Source organism: Gossypium arboreum, chromosome 7 (genome assembly GCF_025698485.1).
Source record: "Gossypium arboreum isolate Shixiya-1 chromosome 7, ASM2569848v2, whole genome shotgun sequence".
Classification (NCBI taxonomy): domain Eukaryota; kingdom Viridiplantae; phylum Streptophyta; class Magnoliopsida; order Malvales; family Malvaceae; genus Gossypium; species Gossypium arboreum.
In genome coordinates, this window is record NC_069076.1 from 101,996,348 (window position 1) to 102,018,932 (window position 22,585).

Genomic DNA, 22,585 nt, shown 5'->3' on the forward strand with positions numbered 1-22,585 from the left:
TTACCCACATGGCTATTTTATATTATTTTGCTATCTCCATAATGTATCGCGTTTAAATATATTTGTTCATTTTCATACTATGCCCAAATAAGTTAAATGCACTTCGCTCAAATGTTACATTCATTTTTACTTAATGCATAAAAAGAGAAATTTTAAAACCGATGCAACCTTATTTATTTAGAGATTCGAAAAGTTGTACCTTAACTTGTGGGGTTCGATTTTCTCTTTGAACCTAAATAACTAAACATCCTTTTTTAAAACTAAAAACACATGATATTTAAATAATAATTAAATAATGAGCAATTTTATTTTCAAGGATTCAAAATGTCATACCCTAATTTACGGGACATGACTTTTTTGTTTTGGTTATCTTGAGATAAGAAGGCCTTGTACATAAGTTTTAATTTAACTAAGTGATTTTAATTAAAAAGAACATCATGCAAAGATGGATCACATTTTAATTTCTCTTTGAATTTTTAACTTTCGACACTAAGACATCAAGTAATCAAGTTGGTACCAACTTTGGGCGTTATGACGGTACTAATCCTTCTTCATACGTAACCAACTCCCGAACCCATTTTTGGATTTTTGTAAACCAAAAATAATTTTAATAAGTCTAACATTTTATTAAAATGACAAAGCCTTGAGGTAGTCCAATCGCACCTAATTAAAAAATATTAGTGACGACTCCATTTTCGTTTTTAAATAAAAGTCGATTTTCAAAAAAAAAATTGACAGTAATAAAATATTTTACAAATATTTCAATTACATCCTCAAATTATTAATACCATTCTAGCCGAGTATTACCAATCATTCCATTAATGTTTATGTTTTCATATTTCTCTTTTCCCCTTTTATATTAGTGTTTGCTCTTTTGTTTTGTCATAAATAATTTTATTTATAATTAATTATATTATTTTATAGATTTTAAAAGTAATTTTCCTTACCTCTTTTATATAATTAACTACATAAAATAAAAATAACTTCTATTAATAATTTTATGTTTTATATTTTAATAACAATTTTTCCTTTCTTTGTATTTTTATTTTTCCTTCTTTTTAACAGCAATTAAGCACAATAAATTTTACTAGCCCATAAAAATCTCGAAATATATTTATGTTTCATTTTTCTTCTTATATTTCTTAATTTCCATTTTTATCTGGTTATAAATAAATACAAAGAAAAATAGGTTTAACAATTTATGGTTTGTTTTTCAAATAAATTTATTTAATTTTTTATTAAAATGATAAATAAAAAACTTAAAAGACTCTTATGACTTTATTTTTTTATTTTATCATTTCTCTAATTATATTGGTATCCAGTTAACTCGAACACTAATTCAATAAAATATTTTATAATAATTAATATAAATTTATGAAAATTAATGATATATTTTATATATATGCTAATCATCATTCATCTAATTGACGGAAAATCAGGCTGTAAATTAAGTACGAAATTTTTTTCCACATCCTAGAAACAAAGGAAGATATTTGTAAACCTCAACACAAATTAAACATAAATCTTAACAAGTACTGAGTGCAAATAGTTAAATATATTGCACTCTTAAAGAGAGAATGCATATTTAAATCTTACAGACGACTTTATTACAAGAAACAATCACAAACTCTGAACATAAATCATAACACGAATATAAAAGTTACCAAAATAAAATTATAAATATTAAAGGCAACTTCATGAAATAATGAAATTAAGCTTTGTATTGAATTTAATCAGATATGGATATAGTGTTGCTTATGTCCTATCAGATCTCGTGTTCATATTTTTCCAGTCTCTTTACAAAAAGCGCAAAAAGAGAGACTTTATGTTTAAGAAAAGTATAACATAAGCTATTAATTAGTTTCATACTAAGCCTTTATGGTGACTTGTTCTTTTGATCAATTTGAATCTTTGAACTAAATTTAGTCGGCATAATTATGATATTCTCTAACATTAGTCAATAATTCTTTCAAACATATCCCTTGATTAAGACTCTTTTATTTATATATATATATATATATATATTAAACTTACAACTAAATTTTACACATTTAATATACTCTTATATACGGTCTAAATTATACCATATGATAATTTTATTTAGCGATTATAACTTCAAAATAAAAGTCTTTTATATTATATCATACATATATTATATGATAAGGTCTTAGACTCTCAACTAATGTGAACAGCCTAATATTTTATCATTTGGCATACCTATTATGACGACACATAGTTCAATTTTAATGATATAAATATTTTATTCTGTTTATATATTTTTAAAATTATTTTAAAAAATTCATAAATATAAATTTAATTATTAATAAATATATATAACTGAATCTAATTTAATATTTAAATAGTTTTAGTAATATTATGTTATCTATTCCTATATAATGTTTTTAACAATTAGTTTTTTTCTAATATATTAATATTATTTTTAATGTTATGAATATTTTTTCACTTTAAATAAACATTATTTAATTAAAACATTATTCATTTTACCAGATTTAAATATTCATTTTTAACATACTTATTTGCTCATTTTATTTGTAATGTTCGCTCAACTGTTAGTTAGAACTAATGGAAACATGTAATCACATTTCAAATTAAATACAACTATTAATTATATTTCTTTTTCAAAAAAATATTATTTTAAAATAAATATTAATATTTACAAAAAACTCACAAATTTTAAAATTATAAACTATTCGTGCATCGCATAAGTAAAAAGCTATATATTATATTTCAAATAATTTATACATATAGTAAATGCGTGCATGGGAAATCTATGTAATACATAGTAATCTTTTCATGACTATTTGAAAATTATTTACCTCTTACAATATAAATTCAGATTTAAGTTAAAACATTCAAAATAAATTGTTTTAGAATGCTACTTTATATTAATGCTGTAACAATATTTTTGAATTTTAATTGTCAGGCCAGTTTCACGAAACAAAGATTCTTGACTATATTTTACTAAAATTCTCAACTAAAATTTATTGCATACATTTTATCTTTTAAATATTATTTTATACTTTAAAGTTAAGTATATATATTTTTTAATTTTTATATCTCTTAAATATTACATAATTAATATTTCTAATTAATATGCTGTTACTTAAATAATAATTTTATAAAATACAATAATAACTTGTGCCTCACATGAGATAGAAAACTAATTAAAATATCCTACTATTAATGTACCATATGATAATCCATTAATAAATCCCAGTTTGAAAGAAAAAGAAAATCTTTTGGTTCCATATCACATTACAACTTTAAAAAAAAATAAAAATAAGCATATTATTTGGTCTCTAGCTTTACGAAAAAGTAATTTTAGCCGTTCAATTAATTTACGTTGTTTATAATTAATTATTTTTAAAATTTTAAAATTCAAAAAAGTATAAAAAGTATTTTTTAAATTAAAATTTATTAAAATATTTAAAATTATAAAATTATAAAAATTATAAAAATATTTTAATATTTTTTAATTTGTAAAAGTTAAATAATTTTAATGTGACATACATGCCACGTCAATAAAGTTAACATACATTAATTTTTATTCATTTTAAAATAATTTGACAAATAATATGAATTTAATTATTAGAAAAGACAAAAAATTAAATGCATAATTAAAATATTTTTTTTTTTATAAAATTGTACAAATAATATGAATTAAATGAATATTGCTTATCTATTAATACCAGTCTTGGGGTGGGGTGGGGAAGAGACCCATTTTGTGGATCCCTCTTAGTTCTTGAATTTATATTCCATCAATTAGGTTGGTATTTTTATACTAACACCGTTAGTTGTGTTGATAGTTGACGTGTAACACCCCTTACCGGTATTCGTTATTGGAACAGGGTACGAGGCATTTTCAGAGTTTACGAATTAATTTTAACCTTTTTTTTATTTTGAAAACTGAATATAATCCCTTTACAGATATCTAACATTCCCTGCAATTTTAAACCGAGACCAATCCACATTAACCAATCCAATTCAACATATTTTCAAGATAGATTAATGCATATTTATAAGATAACCTTATCACATACTAAAACCAAGATTTGTTAGCCATACTAATGGTTGACCTTACATTCATTTTACAGAATCATTTACTTTATTAGCTTATACATGCCATTGATTTCCAAAATAAAGTTTCTTTATATACCGAAATCCTGAGGTTGATAGTGTGATGTGTCTCCGACCGAATTCGACCTCCAAGCTCTTAACACTACAAAACAGGGGAAAATGAAACAGGGTAAGCACTTTGTACTTAGTAAGCTCATGTAACAAGAATTATACTTACCTAATATTTTCAATACAATACAATAAACATTCCTATATCCATTCAATGGATTATTACTCTAACATGCATAAACTCAACATTCAAGTTAGTACAATAATTTCCATGTACCAATAATATATACTATGATTGATGAGCTCATCAATACCATGATTTCCATTTCCTTATATATTTTTTTTCATATTTATCCCGTTGAATTTCTTGGAATTTTCAATGGATTTTCAGAGGTACACTTTTAGTGTACATTTTTGGGTCCGTCAATTCATATTCATGTGCGCACATTTCCATTTCAGAGAGCACACTCCCACGAACCTCATCCTTACAGCGGGATTACCAGTCCAGGCTAAATCCCCTGTAATATAAACTCATAGAGTATTGTCGGGATTACCAGTCCAGGCTAAATCCCCTGCAACGACAATTACTCTAATAAGCTTGGATCTGAATTAGCAGTCTAGGCTAAATTCAGACCCTAATTCGGATTACCCATCCGGGGTAAATCCATTTTACACATATTTTTCAGGAGGGCTATATCAGGATAGGATCACCCGTCCGGGCTAGATCCTTTTTACCTCAATTCCTTTTCAGAGATCCATCAAATTTTCCTTTCATTCAACCGGGATTTCTTCCCATTTTATCAAATATATCAATGTTTCATTAATTTTCATACAATGAACATTCAAATCATATTCACATCAATAACATACATTTCAAGCATTTAAGAATATAATTCAAGTTACACGAACTTACCTTGATACTTGTTCTTGTACAAAAATCTATTAATCCCGAACTTTTTCCTTTCCTCGATCTAGCTTCGTATTTGAATATTCTGGATCTAAATAAATAAATTTAATTATCAATTTAATACATTTCATGTTCATATGCAACATTCTCTATAATTTCATTATTATTTATAGTTCATTCAAAGCTATCTACTTGAGTCATAGTCACTAAATTATTTTGTTCTTGAGCTATAGAACTCCAAATTAGGATCCGCTAATTTTCCCTAAAACTAGACTCAAATATCTTCTTACCATAAAATTTTCAGGATTTTTGGTGTAGCCAATAAGTACAGTTTATTCTTTAAAGTCACCCCTGTTCTGCTGTCTGACAATTCTGACCCTTCTTCACTAAAAATTAATTATCTCTTCATACAGAATTAAAATGATGTTCTTGTTTGTTTCTCTTAAAAATAGACTCATTCAGAATTCTAGACATATAAATTTAAGCCCCTAATTATTTTTATTCAATTTTTTTTATGATTTTTCAAAGTCAAAATAGGGGAACTCGAATTCATTCTGACCTTGTCTCACAAAATTTATTATATCTCAAAATTTACAAATCCATTGCTTACACCGTTTCTTCTATGAGAAACTAGACGTAATAAGCTTTAATTTCATATTTTTTCATATTATAATTCGATTCCTAAAATTTATGGTGATTTTTCAAAGTTAGTCTACTGCTGCTATCCAAACTGTTTTAGTGCAAGCTGTTTATTACCATTTTCCCCTAAACTTTTAATAAATAATAATTTTGTCCCTACTCAATTAGCCTCTCAATTGAGCTGATTTTTCTCAATTAACACTTTATTATATCACCTTAAACTAGTTTACAACCTTTGGAAATCATAATTTCAGCACTAGACTTTAGTTCCAAACATTTTCACAATTAGGTCCTAAAAATCAATTTCCATTGAAATTACCTAATAAAATCATCTTATAAACAAATTAAAGCTTAAATATCATATTATTTCATCATAAAATTATAGTAATCAACCATGGTGACTTTCAATTTCATCCATGAAATCAAAAACTAATGAATTTAATAGTAGGACCTAGTTGTAAAAGTCTTAGAAACACAAAAATTACAAGAAAAAGGCAAGGATTGACTCACTTGGTGCAAAAATTATGGAATACCAGCTTAAAGAGCCCTCCTATGGCGTTTTTAGCTGCTGGAATTGAAGAGAAATGAAGAGAAATATAGATATTTTCTATTTAGCCTAGCTTTATTTAGTTAATTTTGCAATATTCCAATTTTTCCCTTAATTTATCAATTTTCCTGCTGATTTCATGCTTTCGCCGTCCAGCCCAAATAAATTTTGGGTCTAATTCCTTTTAAATCCTCTCTCATTAGACACTTAAGCTATTTAATCATCCCATCCATTTTTACACCTTTTACAATTTAGTCCTTTTCATTTAATTAACTACCTAAACATTAAAATTTCCTAACGAAATTTTAATACCACATTACTAACATTTCATAAATATTTATAAAATTATTTTCGACTCTGTTTTACGAGATAGAGGTCTCGATACTTTGTTTTTACCCAATTTCTTCAATAATTTCTTTTCTAACTAACCACTAAATCGGTAAAATTTTTCTATTAATATTTTCATAAGATTTTCCTATCATATCAATTTTCATGCAAAAATATTAAAATAAATTTCTCTTTAAATCGGATTTGTGGTTACGAAACTACTGTTTCGATAACCTTGAATTTAGGCCATCACATGACGTAATACTATTAGTCAATCTAATAATGCCACGTGGTAAACATAAATTAAAAAATAAAATATATAAAAATATAAGTCATATTTGCCACGTGGTATTCTGAGAGGCCACCGTATGGTACCACCAAATTGACTAAAAATGTCACGTCATTACAAACTAACAATGTTAGTGTGAAATGATTAACCTGGTTGACGAAATACAAGTTTAAAAACCAAGTAGATACGAGTGGATAAGTTTAAGTGCCAAATTATATATTATCCCAAAATAATTTATACCCATGTATTATGCTCTTGTTATTTTTCTCTAAAATATTTGTGTTGAATATAAAATATTTTGAAATATGTTAAAAAATGAGTATTATGAGATATTTGGTTCAGTTAATATGGAATATCATATGTTGTTTGGTAAATAAAATAAAAGATTATCTAAAATTATATTTTACCGAATTATCTTTATAAAATTTACCATTTTACTGGTTATTACACAAATGTTAAAATTGATAATATTTTATTTTACTAATAAATGAATGCATTTCTCTAATAAATAAACTGGAATCAGAAAACTCAGAGCTTAAGGATTCCTCCATTTTGATCAAAGTGACTGGGAAAATAGAAGAATTATTTATTTATTTATTTATTTATTAAAACATGTTATATTTTATGATTTAAAGGAAAATTAACTAAAAGATAAATAGAATTGTAAATTATTATAAATGTAATATTTTGGGTAGAATATAATATACAAAATGTAGTATAATAAAATTAATATTAATCTTCCTAAAAATTATAGGTAAAATGTTATTTCAACAATATATCAAAAATCAAAGAATTTAATAGAATATAAAATTATTAACTAAATGTAATGTTTGAAATCAGAACACGAAAATCTTATATTTATGTTAGAATCTCAGATTAAATTTAGGAATGTAATGTAATGTTGGTCCAAAATTTCTTGATATATAACTTTGTTTCTAAGATATTGTTGTTTATGATTTTGGCTTATTTTTAGTTCTTCAATTTTAGTAAAAGATTATGTATTATTGTGAGTTGTGGCAGCATTACTCATACATAAATTTGGTGGATAATGACTAGTCTAGTAAATTTGTATTTCTAATATATTTAATTTGAATTTATGCCAAATTTCAAATCAACTCTTTAAAGTCAAAACCCATATAAATATAATATTCATGATTTAAAACCCAAATTATATACTAAATATTAGATAAATAATCCAAATTTAGTTTAATTTTATTTTGTTTTAAAATCCGAATATTACTGTTCATTGGGAGTTCAACTTGGGATAGCTTAATGTTAGAATACATGTATTAAGAATGGAATATATATATTATTTGTACGACTTTTGAGTCTTTTAAGAATTTAAAATATAATTTTGATGCTATATTTCATATTGATATCATGTTTTATCTTTTAGTTTAATTGTTTATACTTTAAATTTTTGTTATAAATAATGTTTTTTTTGTTAAGATGAATATGATCTAAAATTGATTTAGTAATTATATTGTTAGTGTTACATAAAAATTAAAAGTTTAAAATTTCAAATTATGGTCTATTAGTTGAGTGTTTATTTTCTCCAATAATAACTTGATTCATATTATAATTATAAAAAAAAACCAAAAGTTCAGAAATAGAAATTAAGATTAATAAAAAATGTTTAAATTTTCATCCGTAATTAATTCAATGAATAACTAAATTCCCAAGCTGGTAATTTTATTAGTCAAATCATCAAGTTTATTTAAAAAAAAAGTTTAACCCACAAATTGACATCTAAACTATGCATTTTCTCCCATTTTGGCACCTAAACATTTTTTTTGTCACAAACAGTATCTAAACTACTTTTTTTCCCAAGAAAACCTCAGTTAGTTAAATTGTTAATTAACCTGTCAAGTCTATTTTTTTAACAAATAACCAATTAAAAATTGATAGATGGCAAAAAAAAAAAGAGACAAAAGTTATTATTTTCTCTTATATATATATCTTGTTCTTTTTTCTTTCTTCGGAATTGGACCGATGGCCGAATCGGTCAGGCCCCAATTCCCGGTTTGATTAGTTTGTCTAGTTCAATCAAATAAATTTTTAAAAGATTATAAAATTTATTTAAAATTTCGAGAAAAACAGTGCAACAAGTTTGTATCAGTCTGTAGTTAATCGGTTCAACCCTTATCTCCGGATTAGTACCCCAATAGATTTTTGGTCTAGTCCAGTTCTGAATACATTGGTTTTGATTGATGAAATAACTTTTTCGATCTCGTTAGGTTGATTAAATTGGTGCTGAAATTTGAAAATAGACTTAATTGCTAGCTTATTGACTTCAAGAAGAGAAATTTTGAGCATTACTGGTATTGCAAGACATTATAAAAGACGAAAAAAGAACAAAAAATGAAAAGAAAAAAGAAATAAAGAGAAAAAAAATAAAAGAATTAGTTTTTTAAAAGTTTATATTACGTGGCAATTTGTTATTTGGTTAGAAATTTTTTAATAGATATAATACTTTTGTGTAAAATGAGTAACGGAAGAATAGTTTATGTACCGCTTGTGACAAAAAAAGAAAGTTTAGATACCAACATAGGAAAAAAATGTAGTTTTGGTACTAATTTGTGTGTTAAGTTTTTTTTAAAATAGACTTAATGGTTTTACAAGCAGTTTGACTAATGGAGATACTAACTTGGGGGTAATACTTGTGATAAAAAAAGATTTAGGCACCAAGATGGAAAAAAGTATAATTTAAGTAACGATTTGTTAATTAAGCCTAATTTATTTAACAATTAAAGTATTTGTACCATATTCGATACATAATATAGTTTTGCTTCATGTAATTAATGTAAAGTAAAATTATTTAAAATTAAAACTAATAAATGTAATTAAAATATATAAATTATTTTGATAATTCAAATATAATGCAAATAAAAAGATCTTTAACTATCAATAAATTGACCATAATAATTTGTAGATAATATATAATTAATATAAATAAAATATACTAGATTAAATTATATATAAAAATATAAAGTTACTTATTGTATAAATATTTAAGATTTACTATTCAAAACTAAAATAATATAATATAATTCTTTTCCTTTTCTTTTTGGTTGATGAAAATAAAATGATTTAAATATAAAGTAATTCAATATAAAATTTAAAATTTTATTTGTTATTATACAAGTTCATATAATAAAAGTTTTTTAATAGAATTATAATTCTTAATTATAAACATCATCAATCTTCTTATAAAAATTTATTTAAATATTTTATCATTGTTCAATTCTAACTAATACTGCTGAGAACTTATCTGGACGGAAAACTTTAGGAGGGGTGATGCAATTTCGCTTTGCGTGTAACGGCCTAATTTTCAGTGGTGTCGGAAATGGTGATTTGAGATCACTAAATTCGACAAATAAGATTGAACAAGATAGTAATTTAATATTTATGAGTCAAGTAAGAATTTAGAAGAATTTGTGAAATGGTGAAATTAGTGAATTAAAAGAATTTATTAGGTCAAACGGGTCAAAAATGAGGTATCGAGACCTCAAAGTTGAAAATCGAGCTATAAATATTTTTATAAATATTTATGGAGTGTCATTGAGTTAGTGTTAAAGTTTCGTTAGAAAATTTTAACGTTTGGATTGCTAATTAATTAAAAAGGACTAAATTGAAAATAGCGCAAAATTTGTTAAATTGTGAGTAAATAGCTTAAGTATTTTAAAAAGATGGATTTAAAGAGCAATTAGACCCAAAGGTTAATGGCTGGACGGTTTGGGTATGAAATAAGCAAGAAAACAATGTGAACAAGGGGCAAAATTGGAAATAGCATAAAAGTTAATAGTTAAATAATGATGTAATTGAAAAATCTAGACATTTCTTCATATTTTCTCAGCTAAAACGCCATAGAAGGTCTGGAGAAATCTGGTTTTCATATTTTACATCATGTGAGTTTAATTCTTACTTTTCTTGATAATTTTATGTTCTTATGACTTTTACAATTAGGTCCACTTGTAGAATTCATTAGTTTTTGATTTTATGGGTGAAATTGGAAGTTACCCTGGATGGATAAGGGAATTTTATGATGAATTATTATGAAATTTAAGTTCTAATTTTATATTAAGGTGGTTTTATTAAGTGATTTTGATAGGAAATGATATTTAGGACCTAATTGTGAAAAAGTTGTGAATTGAAGGTTTCTGTTGAAATTAAGAATATAAAAGGTTTTGAAATAGTTTATAATGATAAAATAAAGTGTTAATTGAGAAAAATTAGTTCAATTGATGGGTGAATTGAGAAGGGACTAAATTGTGAAAATTGTAAATTTTGGGGTAAAAGTGCAATTTCAAAATTTGAACAGCATAAATTGTGAAGTGAAATAGAATTGAAATGGATGCTAATGAAGGAATGATTTTATAATTATAGATCAAGAAAACGAATCGAATCGTGGAAAGGAGAAAATTCAAGAATAGTCCACAATTTCTCGACTTTTACAAATTAGTCCAGGTAAGTTCATATGGCAAAGTTCAATGTTTTGATATGAAAATATTATGATTGTTAAAGTATTTTATTGTTGATGAATACTATCAATTTGCATTAACTAATGAATAATGTGTAACTAAAAGTACAAATTAGTAGGAACAATGGATTTGAGTGCTTCTATTCATGACCACGATGAGTTGATGAAACATATGTGACAAGTGTGCCCGTTTAAGACCATAGCTGGGCTATGGCATCGGTGCAATGTGATAATGTGACTCCGTATAAGACCATAGCTGGGCTATGGCATTGGTATAATGTGATAATGTGATTCCGTATAAGACCATATGCAGGATATGGCTTGGTATGATATGTGAACCGTGTAAGACCATGGCAAGGCTATGGCTTCGATGTGTGATGCGTATCAATGTGAAAGTCCATAGTTTACTATGGCAATGTGATAATGAAGCACCCAATTCCCTTATTGTTCCCTAATTTGACAATGAAGTAAATGAGAAATGGGCTTAAGGGAGTTAAATTGTGAGTTGCCATATGGAAATTATTCCAATGAGTTATTAATGAAATTGTGATTTGGAGGATGAAATAGTTAAACTAATAGATATATGATTGTGTACGATATTTGATATGATTTGTGTTTATATGCCTATGAGCTTACTAAGCTTCAATAAGCTTACTTGTGTGTGTTTAATATTTTTATGTAGATTGACTTGAAGTGAAGTGGGTAGATCGGATCAACACAACAGGCACACTATTCAGATCAATTCCGGTAGTTTTGTTTTATGTTTAAAGATTTATATGGCATGTATAGAGTTTGAATGAATTGAAGTAAAGATGTTATAAACTAGTTAACAATATTTGTACTAAAACAGTTTTTGGTAAGTAGCAGTATTTTGACTTTGAAAAATCACTAAAAATAGTAGAAATGGAATTAAATAATGAATAAATTATGGAATCGAATCTTGATGAGTCTATTTTCATATAGAAGAAGCAAAACAGGTATATGAGCTATATTTTATGAGATGTTTAAATTTTTGTGAAACAGGGCCAGAGCGATTTCTGGATCCCCTGTTCTGACTTTGGAAATTCACCATAAATTTTACCAAGATAATTAGAAGTCATACTTTATATGTACAGATTCCTTATTGAGTCTAGTTTTATTAGAGACAAACGGAATAGTCATTGAAGCTCTGTACAGAGAGATATCTGATTCGTAATACACAAAGGTCAGAGTAGTCAAACCCTAAAACAGGGGAGATTTTAAATAATAAACTGTACTAATTGGCTTGACCAAAAATTCTAGAAAAAAATTGGTAAGTAGATATATGAGTATAAATTCAGAGAAAATTTACAGATTTGGATTTCGAGTTTTATAACTCGAGATATGAATTATTTAGCAACTATGACGCAGTTGGACAGCTTGTCTGAAAAGTATTATATAAATTATCTAAATTTGGTTAAGTGCTCAAATAAGTTTAGTAGTGCCTTGTGCTCGACTCCGGCAATGGTCTCGGGTATGGGGCATTACATTGCGACTGGTTGGGCTTTTGACGATTGGGATCGGGGATGTGTAGTATTGTCTTCGGTTATTAGGGCAGGGTTTGGTGAATTGGAGCTTCGAAATTAATAGGGTTAAAGAATTGCACCGACGTTTGGAGCTTCAAACCGAGTTGGAACCTGATGAAGACATTTTGGCGAAGATTGTGGATGCCAGATTGGCTCTAAATATTGAAACTGACAAGGAAGAGCGATATTCGGAACAACGGGATCGTGTGACTTGGCTTAAGCAGGGTGATAGAAATATGAGTTTTTTTTTCACAATTTTGCATCTTATAGGAGGCGTATTAATAGAATTAAAATGTTGGAAGATTCTCATGGAATCCGACTTCGGCATAAAGAGGAGTCGGAGGAAGTGGCAAGTCATTTTTCCAAAGTTAATTTAGCAATAACAAACGTTTTTAAAATAAAAACATTCCTAAACAGGATGCTTTTGAGAGAAAAAGTGTTTTTAAAATTTGACCTTTTGTTAAAAGCCATTTATTGGGTTGGATTGGAAGTTGTATTACGAATGTCATGAATGAGAAGCTAACGATACAATATATAGAGGAAGTTGTTTCCGCGCTGAAAATATGCACCCTACCAAAGTATCAGGTATGGATGGTTATCTTTTTTTCCCTTTTTTGTTTTCAGAAGTATTGGTATATGTCGTTGGGCATGATGTGAGTTGATATTGTTTATCGGTTTTAAGAAGAGAAAGTTCTATGGAAGCGATTCTATGGAAGCGATTTATGAAAAAAACGTTGCTTTAATTCTTAAGATTCCTATGACTCGTAATACGATTCATTTTCGTCTGATTAGCTTATGTAATGTGATTTATAAGATAGTATTCAAGGTGATAACTAATAGATTACAAACAATTATGGATATTTGCATCAATAAAGTTCAGAGCGTTTTTGTTTCAAGAAGATTGATTTCAGAAAACATATTAATTACATATGTAGAGGCCCAAATTTGCCCGACCCAACAAATTAAAATCAAACCTAAATCCTACCCAATTCACAAACCCAATTACAAAATCAGACCCAAAACTAAGCCCAAATAATAAAAACCCTAACCCAATACAACCTAAACTTTTTTAAAAAAAAAAAGACAAAACCCTAGCCACCTTGCCTCCCACTTGCACCTACTCCATCAAATGGAAAAGAGACATAGAATGATAAGAAATGCATGTAAGATGGCTATAAAAGCAAAACCAAAAGTCCATTGTAAAAAAAAAGAGGAGGAAAGAATTGTATTTTTGAAAGGTTTTTTTGATACAAAAAAAGGAGAAGAATGTAAAAGCAAAAGGTTTGCAAGCAAATCTGAAATAAAAAAGGCGAGTATTGAAGAAGAAGAGATTCAAACGCGTTAAGGTTTTTATTTCTTTTTTCCTTTTTATTTTCACTTTTTTTTGTACATATAAACATTTTTTCTTTTTTTCTTTTCTTTCAAAAATAGTATACATATATTTAGATATAAAAATAAAAAAGAAAACAAAAAATAATACATTTTTAAATTCGTAGGTTAGAGAGTGGCAGGTCAAAGCTCTGGTCTTGTGGGACCATGGCGGAATGGGGAAAAAGGAGAGAGTTGAGAGCTTTATTTTTTTATTATTATTATTTTACTATTATTTATATTATTATTATTATTTCTCATGTATATATTATTATTTATATTATTATTATATTATATATACCTCTCCATATTTATTTATATTATTACTATCATTATTGTTACTTTTATTATTTTTATTTCGACTACTATTATTATATAAATATATGTATTATTGTTTGTATTATTATTATTATTATTATTATTATCACCCTATTGTTATTACTTTACTTTTGTATTCTAATATATTATTAATATTACTCATATTTTTATTATTTTTGCTATTACTATTATTATTATATATTAGTGTATATTTTATGTATATATATATTTATATATAGTATTGTTTTTATTACTTTAATTTAATATTTTTATTATATTTGCTTTTGTATTTCTATATTTATTATTATTATTATTATTATTATTATATAGTAGTGTGTATTTCTATTATATACATATATATATTTTTATATATAGTATTATTATTTACTTTACTTTAATATTATTATTATTATCATTATATCCAACTCAATAATAATTCTTTCATAAAAGTAATATTCGTATTTGGTAATTCGAGACAATCGTGCCTAACTAACTTTGGGTTTGATTTTTCTCCTTTAACCTAAATAACGGAATACTCTTTTAAATCGCGACATGAGTTTTGAAAAATGCTTATTCTCGGAGATACAAGGTGTTGTGCCCTAACTTACCGGGTATGGCATTTTGTTACCTCGAAATAAGATTTTTGCAAGTAAAGATAATATTCGGTGTTCGAAAATTCGAGGAAACGTGCCCTAACTTACTGGGTTTCGATTTTCCTCGTTCACCTTAACTAACTGAATAACCTTTTGAAATACACGAATTTTTATATAAAAGGCAAGCTCGCTCTCGAAAATTCAATATGTCGTGTCCTAACTTACTGGATGTGACATTTTATATTGTGAGACGAGAAAGTCTTTAACATTTGAGCATTTTCTTTACAAAGAGGGATCGTATTTTAAATTCTTTCAAGTTTTCAAATTTTCGACACTAAGACACTAATTAATCAACTAGGTACCAATTTTGGGCGTATCGAGGGTGCTAATCCTTCCTCATGCGTAACCGACTCCCGAACTCATTTTCTGATTTTCGTAGACCAAAAATTATCGTTTTAGTAAATCTTAACTTTTATTAAAATGATTAATTTAAGGTGATCCGATCACACCTCATCAAAAAAGATTGGTGGCGACTCCTCTATTCGTTTTCATTTCCAAAAATCTAAGTCGATTCCCCTTTTTTTTTTTTAAAATGGTTACGACAGCTTGGCGACTCTACTGGGGACACCAAATAAGAGAGTCAAGCCACAAGTTGATTAACTTTTGTCTTTATGTCGAAAATTGAGAATTTGGTTTTGATATATGATCCCTTCATTGTATTTCACCCGTTTTTCGTATGGTTTTCATCATTTTATTCCTATTTTCTTTAATCGCTTCAAGTTTTTATGCATATATCCTCGCACATTGCATTGCATGACCGTTGTGGTCACACCTTTTAAATGGGAGTGAGAAACTATTCCTTCGTGAGGTTTTCACCTCCGTGCAGGATAGCGGATCGCTTTCGGGATACATCCGTACCTATGTCTTAGTGAGATTTTCATCTTCGTGCAGCCATAGGGAAATGTATTCCCCTGAACTGAACTTGGTCCATAAGAACCTATAATGGGTGAGGATCGAGGAATCTGCTAGTTCAGGTTCTAGAACCAAACCATATATAGAGAGACCTAAGAGCCCACCCTAGGTAGAGCCACTCCGAAACCCTAGTGGTCACCCGAGCAAGTGCTATATTTATTATTCTTTGTTTGCTTTGAACTGTGTATAAATTACTGACTTGCTTTGTTTTACTTTGATTGTATTTGCATTGCATTTTCATTATAAAATGTGTTGATTTGCATTCGGTTCCTAAATAAATAGCTTATCATGGAAAAGGGGTTTTTTGATAAAGTAGAAGACAACGCGGCTGTCCGGATATAGGCTGAGATAACATAACAAGAGAAAGGTGACAGTCTTACCGAGGGGCACGTGTCAGAGTTATGGAATTTTACTCGGATCAGCGTAACTCAGAATAATCTCCAAGAGATGAAAGAAATTTGGGGTTAGAGATATTTAGGTTTTCGTAAAACAGGGCCAGAACGGTTTCTGGATTCCCTGTTCCTATTTTGAAAATTCATTGTAAATTAACCAGAGATAATTAGGAGTCATGCCATACATGTATAGATTCCTCTTTGAGTCTAGTTTCTGTAGAAACAAACGGCATCAGTATTGAAGCCCTGTACAGGGAGATATATAAGTCGTAATGCGAAAAGGTCAGTGTAGTCAATCCCTGTAACATGGGGGACTTTAACTAATAAACTGTACTAATTGGCCCGACCAAAAATTCTAGAAAAAAATTTGTAGATGCATATATGAGTCTAGTTTCAGGGAAAATTTACGGAACTGGATTTCGAGTTTCATAACCCAAGATATGATTTTTATTACGACTCGTATGCAGATTGGCAGCTTGTCTGGGAAATTTCTAATAAGTGGTTTGCAGTCTGTTAACACCTCGTGTCCGACTCCGGCGACGGTCTCGGGTTCGGGGTGTTACATTTTAACCCCCTAAGCAGTAGGGAAACAGATAGAAGGCGATGGCCTTAACCCCCTAAGCAATAGGGTAGCAGGCTAAATTCTGAGATCTTAACCCCTAGCGGTAGGGAAGCAGATCGAAGATGATGGGCCTTAAACCCCTAAGCGATAGGGTAACAGTTAAATTCTGATCTTAACCCCTAAGCGGTAGGGAAGCAGATTGAAGGCGATGGACCTTAACCCCTAAGTAGTAGGGTAACAGTGAATTCTGAGATCTTAACCCCTAGCGGGAGGAAATAGATCAAGGCGATGGGCCTTAAACCCCAAGCGAGAGGGAAGCAGATCGAAGGCAATGGGCCTTAAACCCCTAAGCGATGAGGGTAACAGGCTGAATTCTGATCTTAACACCCTAAGCGAGAGGAAATAGATCAAAGACGATAAGCCTTAAACCCCTAAGCGGTAGGGTAACAGTTAAATTCTGAGACCCTAAACAAGAAGAAAAGCAGTTGAAGGTGACAAGCCTTAAACCCCTAGCGATGAGGGTAACAGGCTGAAGATTTACAGATCTTAAACCCCCTAAGCAGTAGGGAAACAGATCGAATGTGACAAGCCTTAACCCCTAAATAGTAGGGTAACAGGCTAAATTTATAGATCTTAACACCCTAAGCAGTAGGGAAACAGATCGAAGACGATGGGCCTTAAACCCCTAAGCAGTAGGGTACCAAGCTGAAAATTACAACTTTTTTCTCCCTGAAATGGCATTGGAGAGGCTCGAAGCCACTATTCGTACCTCATTGAAGATTCAGCGGATCTCTTCTCCTTGAAATGGCTTGGAGCGGTTAAAAGCCACAGTAGATCTCCTTGAAGTTTCGGCAGAGAAGATTGAAGTCACAAGTCTTATTTTTTTGAAGTTACAGTGGAATGGATCGGAGCATCAAGATGTAATAGACTGAAGTGAGGCTACATAAAGAAGTGGAGCACAGAAGAAGTCGATACCGGGTGAGACTAGGCAAATTTGGCCCTTTTTAAGTCTTTGCTCCATTCTCGTTACACGACAATGAGCAAAGAGGGGCAGCTGTAGAGGCCCAAATTTGCCCGACCCAACAAATTAAAATCAAACCTAAATCCTACCCAATTCACAAACCCAATTACAAAATCAGACCCAAAACTAAGCCCAAATAATAAAAACCCTAGCCCAATACAATCTAAACTTTAAAAAAAAAAAAAGACAAAACCCTAGCCACATTGCCTCCCACTTGCACCTACTCTACCACCTTGTCTCCCACTTGCACCTACACCATCAAATGGAGAAGAGACATAGAATGATAAGAAATGCATGTAAGATGGCTATAAAAGCAAAACCAAAAGTCCATTGTAAAAAAAAAAGAGGAGGAAAGAATTGTATTTTTGAAAGGTTTTTTTGATACAAAAAAAGGAGAAGAATGTAAAAGCAAAAGGTTTGCAAGCAAATCTGAAATAAAAAAGGCGAGTATTGAAGAAGAAAAGATTCAAACGCGTTAAGGTTTTTATTTCTTTTTTCCTTTTTATTTTCACTTTTTTTGTACATATAAACATTTTTTTTTCTTTTCTTTCAAAAATAGTATACATATATTTAGATATAAAATTAAAAAAGAAAATAAAAAATAATACATTTTTAAATTCGCCATCACAAGACGGTGGCCGTGACAACAACAAAAAGGCGACGGATGGCGTAATCCGGCGCTGAGTCTAACCGGACCATGGCCGGAATGAGGAAAGAGGGAGAGAGTTGAGAGCTTTGTTTTATTTTTTAATTTTTTTATTTTTACTATTATTTATATTATTATTATTATTTCTCATGTATATATTATTATTTATATTATTATTATATTATATATACCCTCTCCATATTTATTGATATTATTACTATCATTATTGTTACTTCTATTTTTTTATTTCGACTACTATTATTATATATATATATGTATTATTGTTTGTATTATTATTATTATTATTATTATTATCACCCTATTGTTATTACTTTACTTTTGTATTCTAATATATTATTAATATTACTCATATTTTCATTATTTTTGCTATTACTATTATTATTATATATTAGTGTATATTTTATGTATATATATATATTTATATATAGTATTGTTTTTATTACTTTAATTTAATATTTTTATTATATTTGCTTTTTGTATTTCTATATTTATTATTATTATTATTATATAGTAGTGTGTATTTCTATTATATACATATATATATTTTTATATATAGTATTATTATTTACTTTACTTTAATATTATTATTATTATCATTATATCCAACCCAAGAATAATTCTTTCATAAAGTAATATTCCGTATTTGGTAATTGAGACAATCGTGCCTTAACTTACGGGTTTCGATTTTTCTCCTTTAACCTAAATAACGGAATACTCTTTTAAATCACGACATGAGTTTTGAAAAATGCTTATTCTCGAAGATACGAGGTGTTGTGCCCTAACTTACCGGGTATGGCATTTTGTTACCTCGAAATAAGATTTTTGCAAGTAAAGGCAATATTCGGTGTTCGAAATTGAGAAAGCGTGCCTAACTTCTTGGGTTTCGATTTTCCTCGTTCACCTTAACTAACTGAATAACCTTTTGAAATACACGAATTTTTATATAAAAGGCAAGCTCGCTCTCGAAAATTCAAGATGTCGTGTCTTAACTTACTGGATGTGACATTTTATATTGTGAGACGAGAAGATCTTTAACATTTGAGCATTTTCTTTACAAAGAGGGATCGTATTTTAAATTCTTTCAAGTTTTCAAATTTTCGACACTAAGACACTAATTAATCAACTAGGTACCAATTTTAGGCGTATCGAGGGTGCTAATCCTTCCTCGTGCGTAACTGACTTCCGAACTCATTTTCTGATTTTCGTAGACAAAAAATTATCGTTTTAGTAAATCTTAACTTTTATTAAAATGATTAATTGAAGGTGATTCGATCATACCTCATCAAAAAAGATTGGTGGCGACTCCTCTATTCGTTTTCATTTCCAAAAATCTAAGTCGGATTCCCTTTTTGTTTTTTAAATGGTTACGACAACATATGAGATGTTGCATTTGTTCAAGAAAAGGAGGGTGGGTAATTTGGATTCTTTTGCTTTTTAAAGTTGGATATAAACAAAATATATCACCGTATGGAGTGGTATTTCGTGAATGCTATGATAATCTGAATGGGTTTTAATAGGTCGACAATGGTGTATTCGATTTTACGAGGGGAGGACTTTCGTCCCTCGAGAGGACTTCGTCAAGGGGAGCAATTGAGTACCTATCTTTTTTTTTTTCAACATAAACAACAACAAATACATAACTATGAATCAGGGATTTAAAATGCAGTCCAACATGCAGTGAATATCAACAGTGAAGACTGCATTTAAATCCATTCTCTATAAATTTCTGCCTAATTAAGGATGTTACGTTTCACCACTTTTCTATCCTATTCTCATCTCATCTATATAACTCTCCCTGAAATGGCTGCAGCCAGGGCTGCTGTAAAATTTGGGTTTCGAGTCAAAGAAGCCGCCATATGTTGGACTAAAACCTGTTGAATTGCTGCTGGTGCATCATCAACCTCTTGGGTTTTCTTTTCGGCACCATCCCCATACCCCCCTGGTTGCATCAATTCAAGAGTTGCGGTGGGAGCTGAAGGCCTGGTCGAGGCACAAGAAACAGGCTTGGCACTACACTTGGGGCTTAATATTGCTACTTCACTTGGAGAAGGGTGTGCATGGTTGTGCTTTCCTTCGTAAGTGGCCACCAAGAATGATGGATCTTCAGCACTTCTTTGCACCTAAAAATGGACAACCACTATCAGAAACAACAATCAAATACATATACATACATGATCATATATCAATGCTGGACTCACCTTTTTCTTGACTGGACAGCTTGGGGCAAAAGAGCATTTGAAGTATGCTCTGGGAGAAGGGTTGTCTTTGGTGACCTTTTGACCATATTTTCTCCATTGATATCCATCCCTTACAATCTGCAACACATATGAAAACCACTAATATTCAGAATTTTCAGCAGTTGAGAGACTAAAAAAGTCAGACGAAAACTAGTTTAGGAACATTACCAGACTGTTATCAGAAGGATTTGTGCGAACATAAGTCCTTGAAATGGTGGTCTTAATGCATTCCCTAGGCATTTTACATGAATCTTCATCACTACAGCTGGTCTCTGTGTTTCCATTACTGAATCCAATCATGTTGGGACTATAATCTTCACACTCGGCTTTTCTCTTTTTCGATGTCGAAACTTCATTTTCAGAGTTAATGGTCACTAATTCCATGAACTTGTTCTGCAAATCGTTGTAGCAGTGACCCAAAACTGTTAACATCTCAGTTAGCTTCTTGTTCTCAGCTTTAATCCGATTCAATTCCTCCACCAAAACTGCATTCTGCTAAGTGAAAACGAAGCTTTTGCTCATAAGAAAAATACTTTATATATTCAAGTTCTTGTTGAAGAGAATTAACAAGTACTCCATGACATACCTCTTGTTTGAAGGGTAGCTTCACATCAGAGTCAGCCATTTCTCCCTCAGATTCGGTCCTCTGTTTCAAAAAAGTCGAGGGATGTTTTGTGAGGACCAACTAATCCAAAAAGACAAGAAAATTAGCCCCTCATTTGATAATATCTAAACTCACCAGAGCTTTGTTCCGGTGATGGAAAGGATTGATGTTGAGGTCCAGCGTAGTATCCACCCAAGCTGATGATCCCATCACTCAAATTTTACTCTAAAACAAACAAACAAACAGGGAACCAAGCAAGCTGAAGCTAAACAAATTATGAGGATCCCTCTTAAGGTAGTAAAAAAGGGAACGCCTATGAAAGATTAATACCCAGAAACATATATATAGAAGATGCTCGAATGTGGTTCGAGTTATTCAGGGAAGTTTAAAGAGGGAAATGAGGTTGAAAGAGCCTTCTCTGAGAGGCATATCCCACTTAGAATCCTAATTTGATAGAGCAGTCCACGTTATATACAGTTAGAGATTAATGACACGAAAAGGGGGTCGCAGAATAAATCACAAAGTCGTGCAAAATATTGATAAAACTTGAATTTATGACATATATTTTAATGGAATTTATTTCGTATTCAAACATGACGTTTAGGGTATGATGTCAGTCGGCGTCAACGTCAAGCCTCCATCCATCACCGGCAATGAATGATAGTTTATGGCGACATACATACATATGGCTAAAACAAGGGTTGGTCGTCGACTCATCGTGTTGACCTTAATTTTTTCTCTATCAGCGCACTTTCTGGCATGCCCCTCTTTCCACGTTTCTTCAGATCACAACACACGTGGTTTTCTCCTTTTTATCTTTTTCTAAGTCGAATTTATTTTATCATTCTCTCAAATGTTTGTATACTAGTCTAATAATTTTACATGTGAAAAAAATGTAAATGATAATATTAAAAGTTTACTTTCTTTTACTAATCAGGTTGGAATTAATGGTAAACTACATCGCATTCTCAA

At 29.5% G+C, this 22,585-nt stretch overlaps 1 protein-coding gene across 2 annotated transcripts; it reads right to left on the reverse strand.

Annotated features, from left to right (window-relative positions):
- Positions 1 to 20,362: 20,362 nt before the first annotated feature.
- LOC108484720 (WRKY transcription factor 18-like) lies at positions 20,363 to 22,113 on the reverse strand. 2 transcript variants are annotated; one of them, XM_053031259.1, is made up of 6 exons: positions 21,944 to 22,113; positions 21,749 to 21,838; positions 21,596 to 21,655; positions 21,178 to 21,501; positions 20,971 to 21,087; positions 20,363 to 20,892 (listed from the first exon to the last, which is right to left on the reverse strand). In XM_053031259.1, the coding sequence occupies exons 2-6, from the start codon at positions 21,821 to 21,823 to the stop codon at positions 20,554 to 20,556; spliced, it is 915 nt and encodes a 304-aa protein (XP_052887219.1). In that variant the 5' UTR covers positions 21,824 to 21,838; positions 21,944 to 22,113; the 3' UTR covers positions 20,363 to 20,553. The 2 variants fall into 2 exon arrangements, with proteins under 2 accessions (XP_052887219.1, XP_017644113.1); XM_017788624.2 differs by having other exon boundaries at positions 21,749 to 22,111.
- Positions 22,114 to 22,585: the final 472 nt, after the last annotated feature.